The following is a 26,493-nucleotide window of genomic DNA, read 5'->3' on the forward strand; positions in this document are numbered from 1 at the left end:
CAAATTGCAATGGTTTGGCTAAATTCTTAAAACTGACAACAAGAGCACTGATCAGTTATCATGTGTTGTTACAAAGAGGATTAAATGGCTTTGTAAACAACCTACTAAAAATCTAAAGATGCTCCAAATTTTGTGATGGAGTTTCTGCTGGGCTCTGTGGGCTACCAACACAGTATGTACTAGTTTTAATGCATGACCACTCATGCTCAAATAATCTTAAACAATGCATACTGTCAAATAACATTATTTAAGAAATATAATATTAAACAATAATTAACTTACTCTTTATGATGTTCCTTATTTCCTGGGAATGACTGGGGATTTACATGGGCAAGAGTAATAAATTCATTTCGTTCCAAGTTTCCAACAAGCACACGAATTTTAGATTCTACTAATCCAACCCTGAAACAGAACAGTGAACAAAATTTTTCCATATTATATTTGGAAACTACATCTAAGTAACCCAAAAAGCGTATTAGCTATGATGCCTTACATGTTCATTTAAAATATTTAGTCAAATATATTAGTGACTTTGAAATACCATTTAAGTAAATGACAAGTTAGTCAATTTCTGTGTTTCCCCCTTCCCCTCATTTAAAAGAACTGCTCTATTTAGTGAATTCCTGATCTAAACTATCCTGCCTGTTAAGACCGTAAAATAGTCATGATTTGAGCATGAACAAAATCTGTTGGTTAATGTGGTTCTTTCATTTTCAAATCTTATGTCTATACGCTAAGGCTAAGATATGTTTAAATAACGTGGGGGAAAAAAAGCACTAATATCTAGCACCTAATTCATAATAAACATGCTCATATTTTCATAAAATTGGTACTAGATATTGCATTTAAAAAAGTTTCAGTAAATTCAGATCAGATACTACTAAAACATGAAAGTTTCATCAGGTTTCTGAAACTCTGTTTTCTATCTAAGAAATGTAACTACTGTCAGCTATTATATTAACTTACAATATTTCATTAATTAGAATAACTACAAGGACATTTTTACATTATTCAAACACTTGAAAACGCTTACACATTATAATTGTATGTGCTTCAACAGCACATATATGGAACACCGAGTTACTGCTCAGTGTTATCTAAATGAGAAGTTGGCAAACTTTTTCTATCAAGGGCCAGACAGTAAATATTTTAGGCTTTGTGGGCCAGTTTCTGTTGCAACTATTCAACTCTGCCATATAGCTGGAAAGAGGCCAGACAATATATAAATGAGTGAGCATGACTGTATTTCAAGAAAACTTTCACTTAAAAATTTTTTAAAGTTAATTTTTTTAGTAATCTCTATACCTAACGTGGGGCTCAAACTCACAACCCCAAGATCAAGAGTCACATGCTTGTTGGACTGAGCCAGCCAGGTACCCCCTCAATAAAACTTTATTTTTAAAAACACGTGGCAGGGCGCCTGGGTGGCTCAGTCGTTAAGCGTCTGCCTTCGGCTTAGGTCATGATCCCAGGGTCCTGGGATCGAGCCCACATCAGGCTCCCTGCTCCGCGGGAAGCCTGCTTCTCCCTCTCCCACTCCCCCTGCTTGTGTTCCCTCTCTCGCTGTGTCTCTGTCAAAATAAATAAATAAAATCTTTAAAAAAAAAAACAAAAAACACGTGGCAAACTAGATTTGGCCCAGACCACAGTTTCACAATTTCCAATCTAGACAAATGAAATATTCTTTTTTTTTTAAAAGACTTTATTTATTTATTGAGAGCGAGAGAGTGAGAGCGCCCATGTGTGAGTGGGGGAGAAGCAGAGGGAGAGGGAATAAGCAGACTCCACACTGAGCGTGGAGCCCACCCAATGAGGGGCTTGATCCCAGGACTCTGAGATCATGACCTGAGCCAAAACCAAGAGTCAGATGCTTAACCAACTAAGCCACCCAGGTGCCCCTACAAACGAAATATTTTGTTTTAGTGACAGGATTTTTTTCAGTGTCTCTTTAATTATCAATAAAATAATAAGCACTAAACTTTGGAAGTGAAAATAAGACAGTATCGTGTTTTCCCTTTCCAGAGGTCAGACCTGAGGAAAGCACAACCATTTCTGGTGGCCTAATAGCTCCTGCCTGATAGAGTTAGGGACATCAGTACACTGGAGGCAGAGGGAATGAATTTGGATTTACTATAAAGAATGCACTGCTCCTTGACCAAAAAGGCCTCTCTTATCTGCTGACAGAAGCTTTTATGCCACTAACCTCCTAAATTAAAAGAATATAAAAAATGTCTTTTCCTTCTAGTTTTGATGGGGAAACATGATGGCAAGGATGGAAAATCCTGTAAGAGGCTAGGTATCAGAATCATTCAAAATGCCTCACAATTTTGCGTAAATCTGAGAAGTGGCAAAAGGCAAAGAATATACATATACCCTTATTTTATGTTACTTCTAAATCTGAACCATTAATTTGACAGCACTTCTTAAACACTGATGCACTGTACAACAGTCACCAAACACTGATGTCATGTACAACAGTCACGAAACACATGATGTCATGTACACCAAACACTGATGTCATGTACAACAGTCACCAAAATGTTTTATAAGTGGCAAAGCATCATAAAAATCTTATCACCACAGAGTAAGTATGCAACTTGAATATCATTCTTACCACTCTAGATGGTTTTCTTCTGTTGATGCACTGGCAGTCAATACTATATAATGTCTATGAAGAATTTTTAGCAACAATCAGGGAGGGGGGGGGAAAAAGCCAGAAACACTGTTAGGGTCTACTTTTCCAACATTACTTTTTCTTTCTTTCTCCTACTGAACAAAAGAACCAATGCAGGCACACAGCTTATGAAAATTAGAACATGCTCTGATTTTTCACAAAATTAATTCTAGACCCTACAATTAAAAACAATTCACTAAAAACAAAACCACTAATACTGGGTTAGATACTACTAGAATACACAAACTCATCATTTAGGATTTCTGCTAAGCTATTCTCTACCTCACTTGAAATATAAGTGACAGCAGTCACCCATAATATATTAACTTTGTAAGTTTAACATTCTTCTTTAAACACACACACAGAAAATGCAAAATTTCAAATACCTATACTTTTGAAAAAAATTTGGTGGCTCAAGTAGTTTGGACCAGTCTGATTTCCCTTGAAGGATTTCATCTGTGACTGCAAGACCTAAATTAAAAACAAGAGAGAGACTGATTTTGAAAACTGGCTATTTTGTTAAAGCTCCTATATCACTCTACCCCCAAACCTCTAACCCTACCTCTTGAGTAAAAAAAAAAAAGTAAATTTATTTCTCAGAACACAAAAATCAATTTCAAACAGATTGGGCTGGCTCCATTTTGGACTTAATATTATATTTTGGAAAACCAATTACTGAAAGAATACATACATATTTGAAAGAATTTTTAGAAATAACAGGCATAACTGCACTTTAAACTGTTGTAAATAAAAAATTCGTGGGAAAGGACCAACAGGTTTACCTTGTTTAAATTCTTCTACCATTACTGTTCGAGTTGAGGTGGACACATTATACGTAGAATTCTGCTGTGGGTAGGCAGGGGTGATTATGGGCATGAGATGATACCTATCTGATGGATTTACCTGTGAAATTAGAAGCAGAATAATTGATCTATTCTCCTATTTCAGTTGTCCTCACTTCATTTCCCCAAAAGTCTGAAGAATATGAAATATAAATTTAATACTACATTTCCTCAATTCTAAGAAGTACATTTTCTCTCCCCAGCTACACTTATTTCTGAAGTCAGATATGTCTGATATTCAAAGGCAACTCTGTAGAAGTTTCTTTTTCCTCTGAAAAGCTGTTAAACTGATGGTGCATCTTATAAACAATGGTCTTTTAGAACCAAGAAAATACAGTATCATAGCTGCAAAAAGCATTATTAATCCAATGGTTCTTAATCCTCTTTCTGCATCTGCTCAATGGGTAACCTCCCATAGGTAACTCAGAGGAATAAGCACTCACTCTAAAAGCAAATTAAAATGCAGGGTGAGAGTTATGCTAGCTTAGAACCACGAGTCTGCTCTAAATTGCACTGCAAAGTAAATCTTTTATATACTTCAGCACTTTATTAGTAGTAACTAATTACTTATAAGACAGTTTTTAACAATGGATTATGACATTTTGGTTGATACACCCATTCACCTACTCTTATATGGGTGATTTTTAATGACATAACATTTGGATCAGAATTTGAGATACAAATCATCTGCACCAAAAAACACAGCAGGTAGAAGGAAAGAACTATAGCTATACAAAGGAAGATGAGCAGGAATAAGAATTATTTTTAAATTACAGTTTAGAGAATTGTCCTTTTCCTAAAAGGTTTAATTTCAATAATAAGTCACATACCCGAGGATCCCAAACAGGCAAATTCAAATTGCTTTCTTCTGGTTGCTTCAGCAGCACAGGATTTGGCCACTCCCTAACATGAATAAGGCAAATTAATTCACATAGGACCTCACTTCGGAAACTATATGAAATGTAAAATCATCAGACTCTCTTTAAATTTTCATAGAGCAAACATTGTGGATGGGTATTTGGTATTGAAAAAAACAAATGGGCAAGAGAAGGAAGTATACAAAAGAAAAAGCTGCTTATTTTAAAATGTGTCTTCTGAAAGGGAAAATACTGTTTAGCCCATTAAGCTGTAGCTAATTTAAATCTGAATTTTCCAGGGGCACCTTGGTGCCTCAGCCAGTTAAATGTCAGCTCAGGTCATGATCTCAGGGTCATGGGACTGAGCCTGGCGTCAGGCTCTGCGCTGGGCATGGAGCCTGCTTAAGATTTTCTCTCTCTCCCTCTGCCCAGCCCCCACTCTCTAAAATAGATAGATAAATCTTAGAAAAAAATTTGAGTTTTCCCCTTCTATTTGCTTTCATGGATTTAACTCTGATAATTTAATAGCAGCAAGAGCTAACTTTACTGAAAATACTAATAAATCCACGTAGTAGCTATGATTATCACCTCCATTTTACATGAGACATTAATCTATATGTAGCTAGTAATCAGAGCCAAATCTATTGCGACCACTCTCAAGCTAAAAGCCTACATTTACAAACCCCTCCCAACCCCAGAAGAAAGCGCCATCTGGTGTCTCATCATTGTCTCAAATTTGATGTCTTTAAACTTTTAACTTAAAAGGAATGTTAATACAACAGAGAAAGTCTATGTGTATCTCTTAAATTGCCAAACAAACTTACATAAAGGCAGAAGTTAGGAAATAGTTAAAGTATGCATATGAATACTTACCACTTGGAAAAAACTAAAAAGAACTTATGAACTAAAGTAGAAGCTGCTGCATTTGGATATAATTGGCAAGTTCTTGCAACTAGCATTGCCCACGAGACACCACCAAGGAATCCCAGCATGTTGGAATAAATACCACGTCCTAGAAAATTAATATATCTGTTAATTATTGTTAGGATCTACTATCCATGACATTCAACTATAAGGAATAGGATAACTTAGTTCCTAAGACTATTGCTTAGTTAGCTTTTCCCCTCTGGAAATAACATTATACAATCAATAAGCAGACCTTCATGCTAGGTCCACAGTTTTATTAGTAAACCATGAACTGCATCTTATCCCCCTACTTCACCAAAACAGACACGTCAGTTCCCTGCCTCAGTTCTGACTGCCCAACTGGGCTCTATTGATATAACACTGGAATTTCCCCCTTTTCAATAGCTATGGTTGAGAAAGAAATGAAAGGAAGGAGGAAAGATATCTGGAGGGTCTACAAGTAGGAAGAATAAACATTTCATTAGTAATCATATTCATGGGCATTTTAAAATCAAGTGTAAAGCTGGACTAACTTCAGTATTTTGCAGAATTTGGATACCTCTTCATAAAGTAAAATACACCATTGATATTATTCATTTCTCTTAAATTGTTTCTTACAGCAATCTATAAAAAAGTATTACCATATTTCATCAAACCTATTAGATCCTCAATTACATAATATAGCATTACTTTATGTCCCACTAAGCAAGAAAAAAAGATACAAAATGTCAATTTCAGATATGTTAAATGTGTAAAATGTGCATCTAAGAATTGACAAGACATAGTATTTAATTCAATCCGTAAGGAAAGAAAAATTGTGATATCCCTTTCTTGCAAATTACTTTATCCTGACTATACAAGGTAACTGAACCCAAGGACAAACCCTACTTGTCTAATGTCTTTTTGGATGCGTACTTCCAATATGGTAGCCACAAGTCACATATAGCTTTTTTTTTTTTGGTAACAGCTTTATGGAGATACCATTCATATAGCATAGGATTCATCCATGTAAAAGGTTAAAAATTAATGGCTTTTAGTATATTCACAGAGTTGTGTAACCACCACCATAATCAATTCTGGAACACTTTCATCACCCCAAAGAGAAACTTTTTTTTTTTTTTTTTTTAAAGATTTTATTTATTTATTTGAGAGAGAGCACAAGAGGGGGGAGGGTCAGAGGGAGAAGCAGACTCCCCGCTGAGCAGGGAGCCCGATGCGGGACTCGATCCCGGGACTCTAGGATCATGACCTGAGCCGAAGGCAGTCGCTTAACCAACTGAGCCACCCAGGCGCCCCCAAAGAGAAACTTTTAACAGTCACTCCCCTCCTACTTGTTCCCAATCCTCCCAGACCTAGGCAAGCATTATTCTTCTTTCTATCTTTTATAGATTTGCCTATTTTGGACATCTCATATAAACAGAATTTACTTCAGTCCTTTTTATTGCCAAGTAATATTCCATATTATGGATGTATCATCAGTTTATGAACATAAGGTTGTCTCTACTTTTTGACTATTATGACTAGAATGCTATGAATATCTGTGCACAATTTTTTTTTTAAAGATGTATTTATTTGAGAGTGGGGGTGGGGCAGGGGGAGAGAAGCAGACTTCCCCTGAGTGTGGAGCCCAAAGCAGGGCTTGATTCCAGGACCCAGAGATCATGACCTGAGCCAAATCAAGAGTCTGATGCTTAACTTTCTGAGCCACCCAGGCACCCTGTGTACAAATTTTTGTGTGGACATATGCTTTTACTTCTCTGAGATTCTGTTTAATTTAAAATTGTAATTTAATTTTAAAATTCAGTTCCTTGGTTGCACATTTCAAGTGCTCAATAGCCACATGGTTACTTTTTGGATAGCACAGATATAAAGTATTTCCATCATCACAAAAAGTTTTATTGGAAAGTACGGTTTTAGACTATGTAAAACCTGGTGCCGGAAGTATAGTACTACTTAAGTGTAGTTACAAATAATAGAAAATGAGCTGTGCCAGCTCAGGATTGGGTCTTTTATGAACCATATGCTACGTATATATATAAATTAGTTCCAGCCTTTATTAAAAAAGTGTCATAACGTAAAAATAAAAAGAAGTTGAAACTATCACTGTAGGTCCTTCATTTAATAAATTTACCGAATACCTACTACAAGCTACATGCTGCTGGTAATGGGGAGACAAAGATGAATGAGATGGTCCTGCCCACAGAGAATGTGAAGAACAGTGAGGGTTTCACTCTTCCAGTTCTAACTCATTCTGACGGCTTGGCTAAAACTTGAGATGGGAAGTCAGGAGGTTTTAGTTTTAAACCAAGGAACAAGGAGGTAGAGTCACACATTAGAGCATCATAACCACTGTACCTGAAAAAGAAACAGGATTCTCCAAAATCTACGGGACCTCAATCCCCAACAGAATTAATAGGCTCAGGAGTTTCCATATGTGCTTCTATCATTAGCAACTGAAAATTGTAATTTTATAATGCAAGCTTAAAAGATGTGGGATACTTACGTTTTGCCCATAATTTGACTGCTCTTAGGGTGAGTCTAAAAGTTTCTTTATTTGGCACTAAATGCAAAATTTCATCAGTAACTCTACATCCTGAAAAAGATAAAGCATTCATTTTTCATTATGCAACAAAATCTAGTTAATTCAGACACCCTTCTAATTTCCAGACTCTCAAATGCTGAAACTATCAAAGATAATAAAATGTGGGCCATTTTCTCTATGTATTTGAAATTTAGCACATAGATGAGAAATTACTTTGCTTTTAAAGAATTAAAAAGTGCACGGGTAATGTAATTCAATATTAAAATAAGAGATGGATCTGAATATCTTTAGCTTTCTTCACCATTTATCTTTACTGTTAATCAAATGTCCCCAACTTATAAAACTGTTATTGCTTTAACATACACCTTATTTCACAAATACTGTTATTTACTGTGTACTCTGAAAGTGTAATAAAAATGCAATGATAAAAGATGCTACAAGCCAGTGTTTTGTTCTCAAAGTGCAGTCTTGGACCCTTGGGAATGCTAGGTTAACCCTTTTTTTTTTTTTTAAGTTTGTCAAACCTATTTTTATAATAACAATAAAACTTTGCCTCTTTACTGTGTTAACATTTGCATTAACGGTGCAAAAGCAGTGGGGGTAAAAACTGCTAGTACCAAAGCTTTAACAACAAATTGTACTATTAAACAATTACCTTCACCACCACACATCTGAAGTTAGAAAAGAGGAGAGGGGCCCATCCAATGTTTGAGCAAGTTTAAAGAAAGCTGAACTACCTGTTTTTTTCAAGGAACACCAGTTTTACTTAGAAGAATCCTAAAAAATGAACAAAGTGAGTCCCTCATTTTAAGGAAAACAAATGACAAAACTTGTTACCAATAATAAAATTTGAGCTTTCGGTAAAAATTAGAATTTTGGACAACTAGTATCTGCTACTGTGAGCCTGACAGCTTTCCAATATGTAAAGACTTTTCTGATGAGATTGGTGGTGATATTAATGAATGTGATTTTCCTGGGTATTTTATAATGAAATGTATGTTAACATTTTGAAGATCCAAATAACTTTCTGAACCAGTAATTTCCAAATGACTAAGGCTTGCTAGTACAAAATCATGTATGGGTAAAAGATCCATTCAAAGAATAAGACAGACCAATAGATTTTAATGTAAGAATATAAAAAGTTAATTGATGTGGTTTTAGATCCAATATTCAAATTAACCTTTAAAAAAAACACTTTTACTCACCAATAAAAAGGAACAAACTTCTGATATATACTACAAACATGGACAAACCTCACAAACACTATGCTAAGTGAAAGAAGCCAGACACAAAATACCACATATTGCATGATCTCACTTATATGAAATGTCCAGAAAAGGCAAATCTATAGACACAAAGTAGAATAGTGGCTGCCTAGGACTGGGGGTTGGAAAGGAGAATGACTGTAAATGTGTAAGAGGGATCTTTTGAAGATGATGAAAATGTTCTAAAATTGGATTGTGGTGCACAACTCTGAATATGGTAAAGACTACAGAATTGTACACCTAAAAAGAACAAATTTTATGACACGTAATTATACCTCAATAAAGCTGTTGAAAAGAAAAAAGATATTGTCACTGGTCAAGTTTTGCTGTATTATCAAAGAATATCCACAGTTTTCTGAAAAAGCTATTAAAATTCTCCTCCCTTTTCCAATTATGTATCTTTAAGAGATCAGATTCTTCCTGTGCTTCAATCAAAACATTACAAGAAATTAACTGAAAAAACAGATAGGAGAATCTAGCTATCTTCCATTAAGTCAAAGAGATTTGCAAAAATGCAAAAAAAAATGCCATTCTCACATAAAAACTATTTATATTCACTTAGAATGGGTTTCTTATTTTGAAATAAATACTTTAAAATTTCCTGTTTTTATTTCTAATATGGTATATATTGACAGATACTCCACATAAAATCTAAAATCTATTGATAGATTCCACATAAATAGAAGATCTTTGGGGTCCTCAATAAATTTTTAGAGCGCAAAGGGGTCCTGAGACCATTAAGTCTGCGCACCATTACTACAAACATAAACAACGTTTCAAATAAATGCATGTCTTTTAAAATGCCTAAATGTGGTCAGATTATCTATATAAAGAAAATCACATCATTTTTAACTGAGTTAATCCAAGACCTTAAAAAGTCCATTAATAGTTCTGCAAAAAAGATCTCTTTGTCTAATTGTTTTCAAGCAGATATCTGAGATTTTTTTTTAGAAGCTTACCATTTAGGCTGCGAATACACCTTATATCAAGGCTTCTCAGTCGAGAGTCGTCTCTTAGATCTAAATTATCTGATATGGTTTGAATTGCCAGTCTTGCAAAGACTAGATCAATCTTTGGAAAGATGCAAAAAAAAGAGAAAAATATTACTTTTTCTCCTTCTAGTCCATTCTCCGCACCCCCCACCCCAACCTCAATAGTATAAAGTTCTAATTATTAGTTTGGGAAGTTCTACCAAAACTTAAAAAAGCTTATGTAGGCAATCTCACATGGGAAAATCACTGCAAAGTTTTGTGAGGGTAATTAAATTTGCAAATTAAGGGAAAGCATTTTAATTTTAGCATATATGCCAAGCATTAAAAAGGACATCAAAATCTTATGAATGAATTTCTAGATAAAGATGGCAGATCCAACACACATTTACATTCACTCCCTCTTGAAACCCCACTAAAATATCAGTAACAATTCATTCTGTTTTTTATTTAGTTTTGTTTTTAAAGGCATATTCCACTAGGACGAAGGGACTAAAAGGAGACAACAGCAAAAACTATGGAAGCAGATGGATAAGTGGTAACAGACTTAGCAGATTTAAGAAAGCAGAGATAAAAAATATTGTATCCAGGAAAGAAGGATAGGAGGCTGTAAATAAATACATACATAAATAGAAAGGAACACTTAGAAAAATAACAAAGTTATTCTTAGAAATTAAAAATATGACAGCAGAAATGGAAAACAATAGGAAGCTTGGAAGATGAGAAAACCCCCACAAGCAGAAGAAAAATATAAGTATGTGGTGGTCCAATATACAGAAAAAAGAGAGAAAACAAAGGCAGGAAATCCAATAGAATTCAATACAATTTCCAAGAATGGAAGGACAGGAATTTCCAAAGTGGAAGAGGACTACTGAGTGCCTAGCATATTTGGTTGAAAGACACATACCAAAGTACATTACCATGAATTTTACAACTATGAAGCCCAGGAATAAAAGATCATATTAAGTGTCTAAAGAGACAAAACAGATCACGAAGGACGAGAAATCAAAATGGCATCACATTTTCAACACAGCATGAAAGGTAGAAGAAAATGAAGCAAAGCCCAAAATTCTGAGATACATTTCCCACCTAGAACTCTATACTCAGCCAAACCATTATTTTGGTTTGAGAACCAAATAAAGACATTTTTAAACATGCAGGATCTCAAAAATATGTGCTCTTTCTCAGGAAGCTAGTGGATGAGTGCCACTAAAATGACAGTAAGTCAAAAAAGAAGAAAAATCCCAGGATGATAGTAAAGAAAGATCCAGGAGGCCAGCTGGTTATCCTTCATGGAGAACAATCGGTGTGGAATCCTACATGTGAGAAGACTCATGTATTTTTTTCAAGATGATAATGACAGAACACCCAAGAAATCTAAATCTATTTAGAGGAGATTCAGACAGCTAGCAAAGACTGATTTTGAATTAGTGTTAAGTATAAAAACCAAACAAACAAAATGCAAAACAATTATTAACTCCCAAGAAACAAAATGCCACAAAGAATGATAATTTAGTATACTCTGTGCTCAGTTTTGAACATTATTTATAAGATCATAATAATATAAACACTGAATATTGCTCCAATCAAAATTATAACATTATTATTTTAGATTATAGGAATAAGAAGGGTGTATATAAAAATCATGGGGTAAGGATGGAAGCTGGTTCATTTTCCACAGTGAGAAGTCAATAGATACAGGAGAAAGAAAGGTGAGGAACTATTTAAAAACTATTTGATTCTTTAAAATATGTGTCTTTGTCAGTCTGATTAAAAAAAAAAAAAAAAACCAAAACTGAAAAAAGCCTTATGTATTAATTCAGTTGCAAAGTCAGAAAAAATATTAAACACTTACTTCAATTCCATCAAATTCAAATTTTATAACAGGTACAAAGGCATCTTCTACAGCCTACAAAAGAGGACAAGAATTAGAACATATAAATAATCCTTTATTTTTTAAAAGATTTTATTTATTGTCAGAGAGAGAACACAAGCAGGGGGAGCGGCAGGCAGAGCAGGCAGAGGGAGAAGCAGACCTCCCGCTGAGCAAGGAGCCCGGATGTGGTACTCGATCCCAGGACCCCGAAGGCAGACTCTTAACTGACTGAGCCACCCAGGCGTCCCTAAATAATCCCTTAAAGGTATAATCCTTTCTCTATCCTTCCTAACTGCCAATAATATGAATACCTTTGCTAAAAAGTGAAAATGTTCTTGGTCTCACATTCCAAATAAGTAAGTGCTTCTACTCTGTGATTGTGTTATTTAAGATACAGAAAATGTCATGACAGTGGTTATCTAATTTATTACCCTCCTAAAAATATTCATCAGAAACTGGCAGGCAGAACTGCTATCACCTGGGTACTTACTATTTGTTGAGACTAAATTGAAAACTGATTATTTACAAAGAGTGCTAGTATTGGAAATTAAAATATAATCAGAGCTCATGATTAATCCATTAAAAAAATACAATTAATGTAATTTGGATTTAGTAGAAATGTCATCTTTCTGAGCTTTTCTTAATCCCCCAACCTAACAAATTCTTAACCTCCTTCTCCATTCCCAGATGCCCAAATAATGCAGATCCTTTCAACTTCACCTTACCCTAGCACTTCAGATTGCATTAAAGCTATGTTTGTTTAGTTCTCCTAATCCCTCCCTCCCAGAAACTATGTCTTGTTCACTATTGTATCTGTGGAACTAAGAACAGTATCTGACATATCACTGGTGCTGAAATTTCATTTGCTGAATGAGTGGCTAGATATGCCCAAAGAGAATGACTAACTGAATCTTACACATATTAACAGCTATCATTTGATATGCATCAACCACTCATCAAATATTATAGTCAATGTTTATGTCAATTATCTCACTGATCCTCAGAAAAACCTTATAAAAAGTTATCACTACATCTCCATCTTACAGCTTTGAGGAAACTAGGCTCAAAGAAAATAGGTAACTTAAAATCTAAGAGCTAATATGTGGTAGATTCTAGATTCAAACCCAGATCTGTATTAACTATAAATAAAGCCCATGTTCTTAACCATCTGTTATTTTAATACGATACAGCAACTTTTTAAGAAATATTTCAACAATCATAAGCCCAAACTTTTATTTTTTTATTTTTTATTTATTTATTTTTTAAAGATTTTATTTATTTATTTGAGAGAGAGCATGAGAGGGAAGAGGGTCAGAGGGAGAAGCAGACTCCCCGCCGAGCAGGGAGCCCGATGCGGGCCTCGATCCAGGGACTCCAGGATCATGACCTGAGCCGAAGGCAGTCGCTTAACCAACTGAGCCACCCAGGCGCCCGCCCAAACTTTTATTAATGAGTTCAAAATATTAAATACCAGAGGATACTTACTCTTAAGTTTCTAATGCCATCTTGATGTTTTAATTTTTCAAAAAAAGACTGAAAAAAATCAGATCTCTCCACATGTCTTGGAGCTACACAAAGTGCATCAATGTCAGCTCCTGCAAATCAAAGTATTTCTAATTAAGACTATATTAAGTATGTATTACATTTTTGTTAAAACATATAAAAACATTATGTACAGAAGAAAATATGTAAGATGAATACAGGAAAATGTTAACAATGATTAGCTCTGAGTAGTGAGATAATGTTTTTTCTTCTGTACTTCTAATTATGAATAACAAATAAGAGCTTGTTATTGAAAGTTCTTATCAGAACACAGAAAAGCAGTTACCTTTCGTGTGTACTCCAAGCCTATAGGAGCCAAACGTGAAAATTTTACCACCAACAGTAGCCACAACAGAAGGTGGGAGATTCTAAAATTAAATTAAATTAAATTAAACAAATGACATTCAATTGTTGAAATTATTTAGCATAAAAATTGCCTAAATACTACCAATATATACTGTATTTGTCAACTTTGGGAAATTGAGATTTCTGAAATACTTCAGAGCTCTTTGGGCTGCAGCTTGAAGTAATGAGAGTATTCCCAGAGGGAAGACAAAACAAATTCAAGCCTACTATACATGCATACATCTCTCTTAAGAAAAACATTTTTTATCACTTGACCCTACTCATCCCCTTCCAATTGCGTGTCTTTGGCTCCATCATTCTGAAGTCACCAAGGAACTCATAACTACCAAACTAATGCACTTTCAGTTCTCTATAGTATCATACACTTAACTCATTACACTTCTCCATTATTTCTGTGACAAATACGCTTAATTTCTTGAATTTCTGCAACCTTTCTGCAAGAAAGTGGTCATCCTGACATGACCTCCTTATGAGAGGTAATCTAACATCTTTAATGAAATTTTTTAGACTGTACCAGAATTATAAGGCTACTCTTTACCTCTCTCTGGAGCCAATTCCAACTTCCCATCAGGTATTTTCACTCAGACATTTTGATCCACTTCAATATTCATGCTTAAAACAAAATATTCTTCCTATGATAAACCAGGTATCCCTTCTGATTTCTCTCTGTTCTTCATTTTCCTTAATACCTATACCTGTAGTCATACTCTTCTTGGCTTACCAATTCTTAGCTTATATCTCTCACATGTTACCTCCTTTCTATTCAACTACTACGCCCTTAAATCTAGGCTTTAATAGAATCTTAAGCTACCTTCTTGACCTTAGTCTTTATTTTCTCCAATTCCATTTTGTACAAAATTCACTTGATGTTTTTACTCTATTATATAACTCTTCTGCTCAAAACTTGCTAATGCATTATTCTTCTCTGACTACTAAGGTAAGGATCCTTGGATCCTGAGAATCTCCACAATAATGCTCTTATGGATCTTTCTTGCCTTGTCTCCACATCTTCCCTTTTGAAGTTCCAACTACCAACATGTTACATAATCCAGTCTCCTTTCCATCGCACTTGCCATTCTCCCTATCTCAAATGCTTGCCCATCCTCTCTGGGTATGTCAATACCACCTGTTTTTTTCAAAGTTCAAAAGTTCCACCTTTTTCATGAAGCCTTCTCTGATGATCCCCCATTGCATAACAAGCTCTTTCCCCTCTGTGCTCCTCCACTATTATCTTTAACCTCTTTTATACTACATTTATTATTGACCTTCTTCCCCTGAATACATGTCCCATCTCTTCAACTATATTTAAATTCCTTAAAAATGAGAACTGTGTCTATTTCTCTTATTTTTTTAATAATGCCCAGTGCAAGTTTCAAAGAATATCCCTTGATTAACTTGAATGAAATTATCTATACAACAGGATATTCTGTTTGTTACTTACTCTGTTTAATGGATATTAATGTTTAAGATTACCACATGATTTTAGAGCTAGAAAGAAGTCTGTAAATTTATTAATATGAATCAAAAGAATAGAGAAGATAGGATCTTTTGGTTTACCTTCCTACTTTCTATTTTAGTTGACTTTCCTACTTTGAAAAGCTAGATTCTTGCATGATTTATGAGAAAGTGATACACCAGAGTAAAATATTTTCATCACAAACCACAGTATTTAACTAAAATGATGTTTGAGTTCTAGATGGTTTATAGCTTAAATATCCCAACTGTATGTGGAACAGTCAAATGATCTTTGATCTAACTCAAATTCTTATATTTTCCGAACTAAAATATGCATAAATAAAAGGAATAGCTGATACAGAAAATGAAAAAAAAATTGCTTTATCCATGCGGTGGAAGATGTCAAAACCAATTAAAAAATTTTTATAATGAGCTATTTTATTCACTTTGCTTAAAAAAAGAAATCCAAATTATGGCAAAGTCTTTAATTTTTATGCCTAGAAATTAAATGTAAACCAGTGATTGCTTTTTGCAGATTAAAGTATTAATGTGAGTAAAATGGGAGAAAAAGCAATTTAATAAAAACAAAAAACAAAAAAACTTTTGAGCTTGAAACAGAATACTACTGGATTTTTCTGTTAACTGCGAAGAAACTGTGAAGAAAATTAGGTACACCTCTCAACAAATTAATATAGCCTCTTTTGTGAATAATAATACTTGATTTATCTCAAATGCATTCTAGAATAGGGATGGAAGCAAAGAACTTGGCACAACCACAATATTTGACATGAACACCACACAGTAAGTCATAAAGCTTGTAACTATGATTTTAAAATAATTCTAGCAAGTTGAGTATTTGGTTTGCACACCCATAATAATTATGGGCTGATCAGAGAGGGATAACAGATTCCTTTAACATTTATTTAATGCCTGAGCTCTGTCCTGAGATTATGTAGGTGACCAAGACAGGTCTTTTTCTTATGGAGCTGATCACCTAGTAGCAGAAAAACAAACATGAATTTTTTTTTGTTACTCATGACTAGCATTTAACCTGCTCAGAATTCAACTAATCTGAAAATCTCAACTACTGATAACCCTGAGAGTTCAGAAATGAGTCAGATAGCTGTTTGGCAGCAAAAGTAAACAACATAAAGACCATTTATTTAAACCCAATGACTGCAGACTTAGCAGAGTCCCATGACCTTATTCTGAGTCCATGGTTAAAAAAAAAAAAAAAAAAAAAACCACAAAACAATTTTAAACATGTACCATAGGTACAGAAAGAAATACTAAAATTTACAATAGAAAGAATTCTAACAGGTGCTTATCTAATTTCTAAATCCAGGCAGATTAAGGATCAGAAAGTTTACAGAGAGACACTGACTGCTTTAATATATTAACTTTCAGCTAATTGTTAAGGGAAAGATGGGAAAACTATAAAAATTATAAAAACCAAACAGAAACTTAAAATACAACAGTTTGGGCCACTCAGTGAAGGGGCAAATAGTATCACCCACTTGCACACACCCTACTTCAATTTAGTACAGCCAATAAAATAATATTCAGTGATGATTCTCAGACATATGAAAATTCAATTACATTCAAAATACTCTAAGAAAGCAAGAAAAATGTACTTATTTTAGAAGAAAAATAGTTAAGCTACTGGAGGGGAAAAAAGTTGCATAATTATAAATTAGATTTGCAAACTCCTATGTCTCAGGGGTTAGGCAAGTATGCAAATGTAAGGTATACATAAGAAACACAGAAACTGATTGATAAATGACAGGTGCTGTGTCAGACAGAGAGCAGCCATTGGTGGGGCCACAAGGCAATGGAGGGCAGGAGCCCAAATCCATTCAAACCTCTTCCTGCCTTAAACAAAGGTAGGCCCAATGTTGCCAGATCTGGTATTTCACAAGATGTCTGAAATCTGGCTTTTAAAGTAAAATCCCTTGATATTTAAATTTTGGTAAACTACATGTAATTCAAGCAGGAAATCTAATGTAGAATTGTAGCTAGACACTGGGGTAAATTCTCATTTATTTATCTCGTTATCATTATTTAGAGACTCAACTGTCTAGACCAATTCATTACCAAGTATACCAAAAAGGCTATTTCAGATTATTCTCAACTCCTGCATCTTATTACTAGGACTAATGAAGAGGACATAATGAAAGTGAATTCAATGTAGTTTAGAGCCTTACCTTACTCTCACTGACATCAGAAATCCATTCTTTTACTAAATTGTTCAATTTACCAAGAACAACAAGCCTATAATAAAAAATAACATGCTTTAGGTTAAAACTAAGAAAACCCAAAAACAGTATTTAAAAAAGTAGTTAAACATATAGGCAGAACCTTTATGTTGGTGTTAGAGTAAAAGCACATTATACATGGGCTAATGCTGTCACATCTACTGATACATGGCACATCTCTTTGACATTCTTAGGTCCCTAAGAGTTCCAAAGAAATGATAAATGTGATGATAGTATTTTGGTCTTTGAGCTATTCTCAAAGTTCAAAAAGCCTAATAAAAAATCAAAATTACCTTCAATAAGTCTGCAGAGGCCAACTGAATTGTCAACTTTCTTGGCCTTACTATGGAATAAAATCAATTCAATGTGGTGGTAGAGGTTAGCATTCTCTCACCTACAGTCATAGATCTTTGGATAATTAAAATGGGTAAATTAAATATTGGTTAATTTTTATGAAATAGTATCACTTAGTAACAGCAGTTTGGTATTAAACTAAACTTTCAACCAATAGGATATCTAAATCCACATTAAAAAAAGAAAAGTAGAGTTTAGACACCTCAAGGTTAACATATAAAAATGAAATTCCTGAGATGTCCAAACTTGCTTCTCCCTCAGCTTTCTCTGGGTAATGGAATTCCATCCTTTGAGGTGCTAAGACCCAAAACCTTGGCATCATCCTTAACTTCTCTCTCTCTCACACATACTCCAGTCATTAAACAACCCTACCTTTAAAATATATCCACAACTCTACTTCTTATCACCTCCACTGACATCCCCCTTAGTTCAACACCCCCATCCTTTCCTCCCTGGATCCTTATAATAGCCTCCTAACCAGTCTCCTGACTTGTGCCCTTGATCCCTCTTCAGGCTATTCTCAATATAGCAGCCAGAGTGATTGTGTTAAAACATGAGTAAATCATGTCAATCTTCTGCTCAAAAACCTAACAGCTTCCAATTTGACTCACAGTAAAAGCCAAAACTTTTATAGTGACTTAAAGGTCCTAAGTGACCTAGTTCTCCAAGCAACTTCCCACCGCATGTTCTTTAAGCTCATATTCACCTGCTTACTCACTCTGCTCTGGACACCCGGGTTACCTTACTATGTAATTCCTTAAATATACCAGGTACACTCCCACCTCAAACCTTCTGCCTAGAATGCTCTTCCCTCAAATATCTACACAGTTCCCTCTCTCACTTTGAAAATTTTGCTCAAGGGGCGCCCAGGTGGCTCAGTCGTCGTTGAGCATCTGCCTTCGGCTCAGGTCATGATCCCAGGGTCCTGGGATGGAGCCCCGCATCGGGCTCCCTGCTTCTCCCTCTCCCACTCCCTGCTGCTTGTGTTCCCTCTCTTGCTGTTCTCTCTCTGTCAAATAAATAAATAAAATCTTAAAAAAAGAAAATTCTGCTCAAATGTCAATAAGGCCTTCCAGATAACCTCCACTTCCAGCTTCATTTTTCTCAGCAGCATTTGCCATCTGTAACACTGTATTTATTTTATTTATCTGGCTAGTTGTTAGTCTCTTCCCCTAAGCTCCACCTAAAATATAAGCTCCAGGAGGGCCAAAATTTCTCTTCATTTTGTCATTTTTTGTATCCCCAGGCAGGGGCATGGGAGGTACTTTATATTTGCAGAATTAATGATTAAATAACATACTGTAAAATATTTTGCATTTTTAAATGACATACCTGTGGTTCAATTCTTCCTCATCTTCAAACACTCCGAAGGGTTTCATGGCATCAATTAATTTCTGTGTGTAAATATGATCAATTTCTTTAGGACATGCCAAACTAATTGGAGAAGTGATTCCATAATGCTTTTGCTGACGCTGGCTGTCCAGCATGGTGTTTCTGTTCAAGAAAAATGAAACAGCAGAAAAAATTTTAAGTATCATATCATACTGATATATTTAATCTCCCAATCCACTCATTAATTTAGCTATCTTAAAAGTTTACTTAGTACTTTGGTTGGGGCAGGCACTTTTTTGGGGGGGGGTGGAAGGGTATTTTGTGTTTATTTTGATGAAGGTCTAGTCATACTGCCTCCAGCTTTCATGGTTAGGATGTCTTTTCAAGCCAAAAGCAGCATGTGTTGGCATCAGGACAACTGTGCCAGCACCACTTAGCTCAAATGCAAAAAGCCTGAATGGGAGCTGGGCCAGAGCCACCTCCACTACACCCTGCGGACTTAAGTCAAGTACCATCTATATTCAATCTTTGAAAAGCAGTCAGCCACTTGAAAGAAAGCTCTGAGTAAGAACAATGTTCTTTCCCCCTCAGGAAAGAAACAAAAACATCCCATTAGAAGGTCCTTGTGAAATATCCTGGCTTTTAAAAAGAAATCACAACTAGATTTGTCCTTGAGAAACTTACATTAACATCCTTTGCTCAAATCAGAATTTATAGTCCTAACATTTTGTGACTCTAGTTAATTGTTCTCCACATTTAGATTGGCACCCAGACCATTTTCACACTAAATAACTATCAAATTCTTTACATTTTTATCAGCACAATACAAGCCAACCTCCAAAAGATTCTAGCTTTTATATTTATATATATATTATAGTCTTGAATAAAGTACAATCAAATTTCTGAGTTTGGATTTCAGTAATTTCAAAATAAATTTTGGGACCAACATGGGTCGGTAAAACTTTTTATTTTGCTAAGAAAGTAAAGTAAAAATAAATGTACACAATAACCGACTAACCCTACCATCTATCTTCACCATTCAATGTTCAGCACCCTTAACAACAACACTAAGAATGTAATCTCAAAATATAAAAGAACAGTCTTTTAAATGAATAAATTAGCTCTGTAAACAATAACACGAAAATACAGTAGTGATTGTTTTTGAATTTTAACTGGTCAAAACACTGACTTATTGCTACTAAGTTCTCACAGGAAGGCATGCTCTTTAGCTAAAGATTTCATTAGGTAAGGAGGGAGAATCAAACGGAAGATAAAATAGCCTATATATCTTCAGAAATGATTCAAAGAAACAAAAGGGAAACACCAATACTAGCGACTTTAATTTCTTTGTTACTAATTTTCCTGTGGAAAAAACCAAAATTTCAATTAGCTACTTCAAGTAACTTCTTTTTAAAGATTTAGCTTTTTACCTCTAAGAGAGCTATTTTGGTATTGACTGTGTGCGTTTAAATATGTATGGTAAATGGATGGGACAGACTGATTATATGTGATTATTCAATTAATTTTGACAACAACCCTAAGAGGTAGGTACCGAATAAATGCCATTTTATAGGTTAAGTACCCAAGATCCAAGGGGTAGGAAGAGCCAGAATCTGAGCTCCAAAACCCAAGATCTTTCCACCACTCCATTCTCCCTTCAACAAATACCTTTGTTCTGACACTATGATCTTGGGTCCCCCTTTCTTATCTGTATGCTGAAAAAGTTGGCTATCAAAGCCTCCTACCCTACTAGCAACAAATCTATGGTTCTGAACCTCCCTCATGGGGTGGGGGGAAAGGCAAGCAAAAGAATCCCACATTCCCTTCAACTCATCAATTTCACTTATAAGTAAACACACTAGAGAAATTCTAGTACAAGTGTACAAGGAAACATGTACAAGAATGTTCACTGCCACACTGTAACATAAAAAACTTAACAACCTCAAATAATCACTATCAGGGAAAGGACTAAACTAGGGTGTATCCCTACAATGGAATACAATACAGTAGTTATTATGAATTAGTAAGAGTTGAAAATATTAACATGGACAAAGTTCAAAGATACTATGTTGTCTAAAGAAGTTGCAAAATGACAAGTTTGATACCAGTTATAAAAAGCTTAAAAAGAAGTAAAATAATGCCCCTTATTATAGACACTTACATATGTTGTTTTAGCATTTTAAAAAACGCAGCAATAAACATCAAGTTCAGGACTGTGTGGAACTCTGGGGAGGGTAGTGAATGGAATAACAGGAGGTAAGAGAATCCTTAAGACATATCTGTAATGCTTGATTTCTTTTAAATAAAGATATGTATGTACACACACACACCCACACACATACAGGATGTTATGCTTTGGGAGAGATGGATGGTGACTACACAATTGATGCTTACGTTATTCTCTGCATTTTTGTTTAAATTATTTCCTAATAAACCAAAATGTTAGGAGCTACAACAAAATCTTGCCAAGCATGGAAACCGTTTCTGACTTATCAATGTGTGAGCAGGAGGTATAGACCGGTAGATATACTGTGGGCCGATGGGGGAGGCCGGGGGAGGGCGAAAAGATCATAGTTTTATTAAAAAGAAACGCATGGGCTGGGATAGGTCATTCACTCCTGAAGACCAGGAGACAGCCGGTCGGGAGGGAGGAGGGGGAGGTAGGGGGATGGTATTTGCGCCAATGCAGACAGGAGCAGAGACGGGCTCAGACAGTGCTGGGGGCAGAAGAGTGACCGACAATTTCTCCCCACGGACACCCGCGCCTCTCCCGCCACTCCCTTGTCTGGGGGCGTCCTCCGAGGCGGGACAGGCGAGGGCAGATGGGGGCTCCAGGAGTCCCCGAGTCTGTGCAGGGGTGGCCAGGTGAGCCTCCGGGTGCAGGGGAGGTGCCCTTGCCGACCGGCCAGGAACGGGGAAGGAGACTACTCGGGCGAGCTCCGGGCAGGGCGCGAAGGGCAGGGAACGGACACCGGTCCCGGGCCGACCACCCTAACCCACTCCTCTCCGCCTCGCCCCCAACCGCCGCCCCCCACCACTTACGCAGACATCTCTTTCATCGCTTCCTGCGTCTCCCTCACCGGCGAGTATCGTTCTCTCTGGAGTCAAGTTCTTGCTCTTCCCTTCTCCTCCTGTCGACTTTCCTCCGGTCGCTTGTAGTTGGCTTGCTCGCTCACTTTCTCACTTACTACGGCCGAGGCATCCAACCGAGTAGTGAAAACACCACAAAACCGGCTCTATTTATGACAATACAGCGCGGCCGACGCCAATATGGCGCCGCTTCCCAGCCTGCCCCTCGCCCGCTGCGGCCCCGCCCCTGGAGGCCTGGACCCGCCCTCGACCCCGCCCCCTCCTCCTTTTGGTCCCGGGAGGCTCCGGTGGTCACGCCCACGGGCGGGGGCACAGGCTCCGGCTGCAAACGCCGGTCGGAAGGAGCGTTTTGTACCCTCCTTTGTCCGTGGGACTGTCAATCCAAGCAAACCGCTTGGAATGTAATTAGGAACATATTTTCCTTGTTTCACTAATGAAAGACAATATTTTAAAAAAGATCACGACCTTGCCTAGCAAATACTAGTTTAACTCTTCCGTTATCCTACATCTTTAATTAGTCATAATCATACGTAATCAATCCACTCGTGGAGATTTTGTCGTGATAGGGTCACACCGAGGAACGTGTGACTACAATTATCCCAGGGAAAAAGCAAACTTGTAAATTGGAGGCTAATCTGTTCACTTCATCTCTACCTCCCCCTGATTTATGACATTCCGGCAGTTGAGGGGGGTTGAAAGGAGAATCGCTAGCAGCTTGCAATAGGAGGATAAATCCAAGAAATAATTTAATACACTAAGTCATTACAAGGAAAAGGATGTCAAGAAGCTGCTTTTTCTCGGAATGTGACTCAGAGTCATAGGAAATAGAGGCGATTACTTATAAAATTATTCATTCATTCATTCAAAAATATTTATTGAAAACCAAGCATTGTTAGGCACTAGCGGCTTAACGGTGCATAAAACCAGATGTATTCTTTAACCTTATGAAGGTCAGAATTTAGTGAGGAAACAATCAAATATAAGTGATATTCTTCTGTTGTAGAACTAAAAGCACCTACTGTATGTCAGGCACTAGAGATACTTAATTCCTGCCCTTCAGAGTTCACAGTCTAGTGGAGGAGGACAAACATACACAGAGATCATTGAAATACAGAGGGGCCAAGGGATTTAGGGAGGCTTAAAGAGGGCCACCTATTGGAAGCTGGATCTAAAGGCTTGATTAGATTCAGGCTACACACCGCATCTCACCAGGAGTCACATTATGAACCTCTGGTAGTCCCATCATTGGTGATAGTAAGATTGACCACTGGGTTTAGGTACTGACAGTCATCTTGGAACTAAATAGTAATCTGTGGGGTGATAACTTTGGCACTAGGTGAATATCCAGCTGTCCATCAACCTTTCACCTAATGGTTTCAGCATCTGTTGATAGTATTGACTTAATTATTTCCTTAGGGGGAAATTGTGATTTTCCAATTCTGTCTACATTTATAGCTGGCATTTTTCTGGAAAGAAGAGCTTTTCCTCATTGACTAGGACTATTAGGTTATTCTGCAATATCAATATGATTCCTACTGCAAAGGAAAAATATTCCTTTCCCTTCCAGAGTTAAGAACTTGGTATAATGGCCACCTTCAAAGAAGTTCTTATTTATTTGCTTGCTTATTTTATTCCTTTTTTTTTTTTTGAGTTTCATATGGACTCATTTTCTAATATAGTTAGCATGTTTCAATCAATTACAGTCATGATTCTTTTGATGCTAAAATTGTCCCAACTTTGGTCAGTGGGTTCCTCTGTCAATCTGGTTCCTTGGCTAGTATTAAAAAAAAAATTTTTTTTAAATCAATATGATAGGTGGGAAAGTGGTGTTTCTTTGTGGTTTTACATATCCCTGATCAGTGGTATTTCACTAGCCATTTATATTTCTTACTCAGTGGATTCAAATGTTTTGTCCATTTTCCTTGTAGTATAACTGTCTTTACACCAGTGATCCAGACTCACCCCTACAAATGAGATGTTCTCAGGGCTTACTGCTGGTCTCTTTCAGCTGCAACCTCTCTCTGCTGAGTTTTTCCTTCTGATCATCTCTTGCTCTAGAATGAGTCTTGAAATAGCTTATTCAGAAAGGAGGTACATTTTCCTAGTTCTGGCATATTTGAAAACATGTCCTTCAAAGCTTGGTAGATGGTGCTTTATTGTTACCTGGTGAGTCTTAAACACTTGTAAAATTCTTATTTTTGAAGTCTAAAAATTCTGTCCAAATAGGCCTTTGTATGGCCGTCTCTTCCCTAAAATGTGTCTAGAACATAATAAACATTAAAAATGTTTTCTGACTACTTTTTAAAAGATCAGATTAAGTCCCCCCTATTTTTTTACTTTAAAAATTCCTTCTGTCCCATCCATCAATTAGCTCTTTTTTTGTTTGTTTGTTCAGGTAAACAGAATTGCAACTTGGGAGAATGTTAAAATGTTCATGCAAGTAATTCAGGGAAAAAAATCTTTAAAAATTGTTATTTTAGCTTTTTAAATATCTACTGGGCTGCCTATAGCACAAATAGGGTATATCTGTCTTGCTCACCAGCTCATCCTCAGAACTTAACATAAGTGTTTAATAAAGATTTGTTGAAGGAATTGATTTCCAATATTATTTTCCCTTATGTCTTTCTTCATCTCATCATCTCTTCATCTTTTTTGCACCAATTGGTAGACAATCTCCACTTTGCCTTCTGCCTCTAACTTAATATTCTGATGTGTCTGAATGTTATGTAAGTATTCTGTTGGAACCTTTCCATCTCTGAACCACCTTTATTAACTCAAAGCATTTCCTTTACCTGACAGATTGTTGTAGCAGAGTATTGCTCACACTGGTCATTAGCAGGTTATGACTAACACCTTTTAAAATATGACTAGAAGAGTATGGTATTTCAGGTAGCATCATCCAAAAATGACCTTGGGAACTGAGGCTGGGGATGCCCACATGTTGTGCCAGAAAGAACTAGGGTCTACCCTTCTACCAGCAGGAGCAGTTGTGTCCACACTTAGCTTCCCAGGAGGGCTTTCTACCCATTGCAAAAGGGGCTACAACTTCTTCTTCTTTTTAAGATTTTATTTATTTATTTGACAGAAAGAGAGAGACAGAGTGAGAGAGCACAAACAGAGGGAGTGGGAGAGGGAGAAGCAGGCTTCCCGCCAAGCAGGGAGACGGATGCGGGGCTCCATCCCAGGACTCCGGGATCATGACCTGAGCCGAAGGCAGACGCTTAACGACTGAGCCACCCAGGTGCCCTGGGGCTACAACTTCTTAGGAGCCCCTGAGATCCCCAGCTGTTGGGCAGCTGGCACCTAAGCTCAGTCACCCTGGCTCTGAATAATCTCTTTGTCCACATTCTGACGAGGCTGCTTTCTCACAAGTTTACTCGAAGAAGATACCATCTTGGGGGACATGATCTTCCATTGGAGCACACATAGCACCTTTAGCCATAGCATCCCTCTCTCCGGAATGTTTGGAAGATCCAAGACTAGGCCATCTTCTCTTTCTGACTCTTGGCTTCTAATTTCCCCCATTAAGGCCTGTTCCTTAACTCAAGCTGAATGACTATGTGGAATTCACCCTAAGCCCTGTTGCGTGATAGGTAGTGATCACGCAGAGACTCCCTCCCACGTTGAACAACAAAAATAAAGTATGTGGTTGAATTTGCTCTCAATGGATTCATGTCCAGTGCTGCTCAGTTGGTTTTGAACAAATAGGAGTTGGAAGTTGTCAGAAATTGATATGGGTCCTGTTACAGAGTATGTGTTTGACTCCATTCCCCACCCTGCCCTCCAGTTCTGGAGATGGAGCCCTCAGGAGGCAATTAGATCATGAGAGTAGAGCCATCGCTCTTAAAAGAGGAGACAGGAGAGTACTTGCTTCTGTCTTTTTTTTTTTTTTAAGATTTTATTTATTTATTTGACAGAGAGTTAGTGAGAGCAGGAACACAAGCAGGGGGAGTGGGAGAGAGACAAGCAGGGAGCCCGATGTGGGGCTCGATCCCAGGACCCTGGGATCATGACCTGAGCCGAAGGCTGAGGCTTAACGACTGAGCCACTCAGGCGCCCCTGTTTGTACAATTTTTTAAAAAAGATTTTATTCATTCATTTGCCAGAAAGAGAGAGAGGCAGACACTTAACCGACTGAGCCACCCAGG

At 36.7% G+C, this 26,493-nt stretch overlaps 1 protein-coding gene across 1 annotated transcript in view; it reads right to left on the reverse strand.

The window, feature by feature from the left end:
- The window catches only part of PAPOLG (poly(A) polymerase gamma), a 30,296-nt gene extending 7,757 nt beyond the window's left edge, over nucleotides 1-22,539 (reverse strand). The window contains exons 1-14 of the mRNA XM_021699054.2: nucleotides 22,298-22,539; nucleotides 19,256-19,417; nucleotides 17,519-17,585; nucleotides 13,780-13,861; nucleotides 13,437-13,546; nucleotides 11,931-11,984; nucleotides 10,046-10,157; nucleotides 7,783-7,872; nucleotides 5,247-5,385; nucleotides 4,347-4,419; nucleotides 3,457-3,577; nucleotides 3,061-3,145; nucleotides 2,615-2,668; nucleotides 283-402 (exon numbers count right to left, since the gene is read on the reverse strand). Of these exons, the coding sequence (XP_021554729.1) occupies nucleotides 283-402; nucleotides 2,615-2,668; nucleotides 3,061-3,145; nucleotides 3,457-3,577; nucleotides 4,347-4,419; nucleotides 5,247-5,385; nucleotides 7,783-7,872; nucleotides 10,046-10,157; nucleotides 11,931-11,984; nucleotides 13,437-13,546; nucleotides 13,780-13,861; nucleotides 17,519-17,585; nucleotides 19,256-19,417; nucleotides 22,298-22,314 (1,286 nt within the window). The 5' untranslated portion in view covers nucleotides 22,315-22,539. The remainder of the gene's footprint in view (nucleotides 1-282; nucleotides 403-2,614; nucleotides 2,669-3,060; nucleotides 3,146-3,456; nucleotides 3,578-4,346; nucleotides 4,420-5,246; nucleotides 5,386-7,782; nucleotides 7,873-10,045; nucleotides 10,158-11,930; nucleotides 11,985-13,436; nucleotides 13,547-13,779; nucleotides 13,862-17,518; nucleotides 17,586-19,255; nucleotides 19,418-22,297) is intronic.
- Between the last annotated feature and the right edge of the window lie 3,954 nt (nucleotides 22,540-26,493).

This window comes from Neomonachus schauinslandi, chromosome 10, assembly GCF_002201575.2.
Source record: "Neomonachus schauinslandi chromosome 10, ASM220157v2, whole genome shotgun sequence".
In the NCBI taxonomy this organism is placed as follows: domain Eukaryota; kingdom Metazoa; phylum Chordata; class Mammalia; order Carnivora; family Phocidae; genus Neomonachus; species Neomonachus schauinslandi.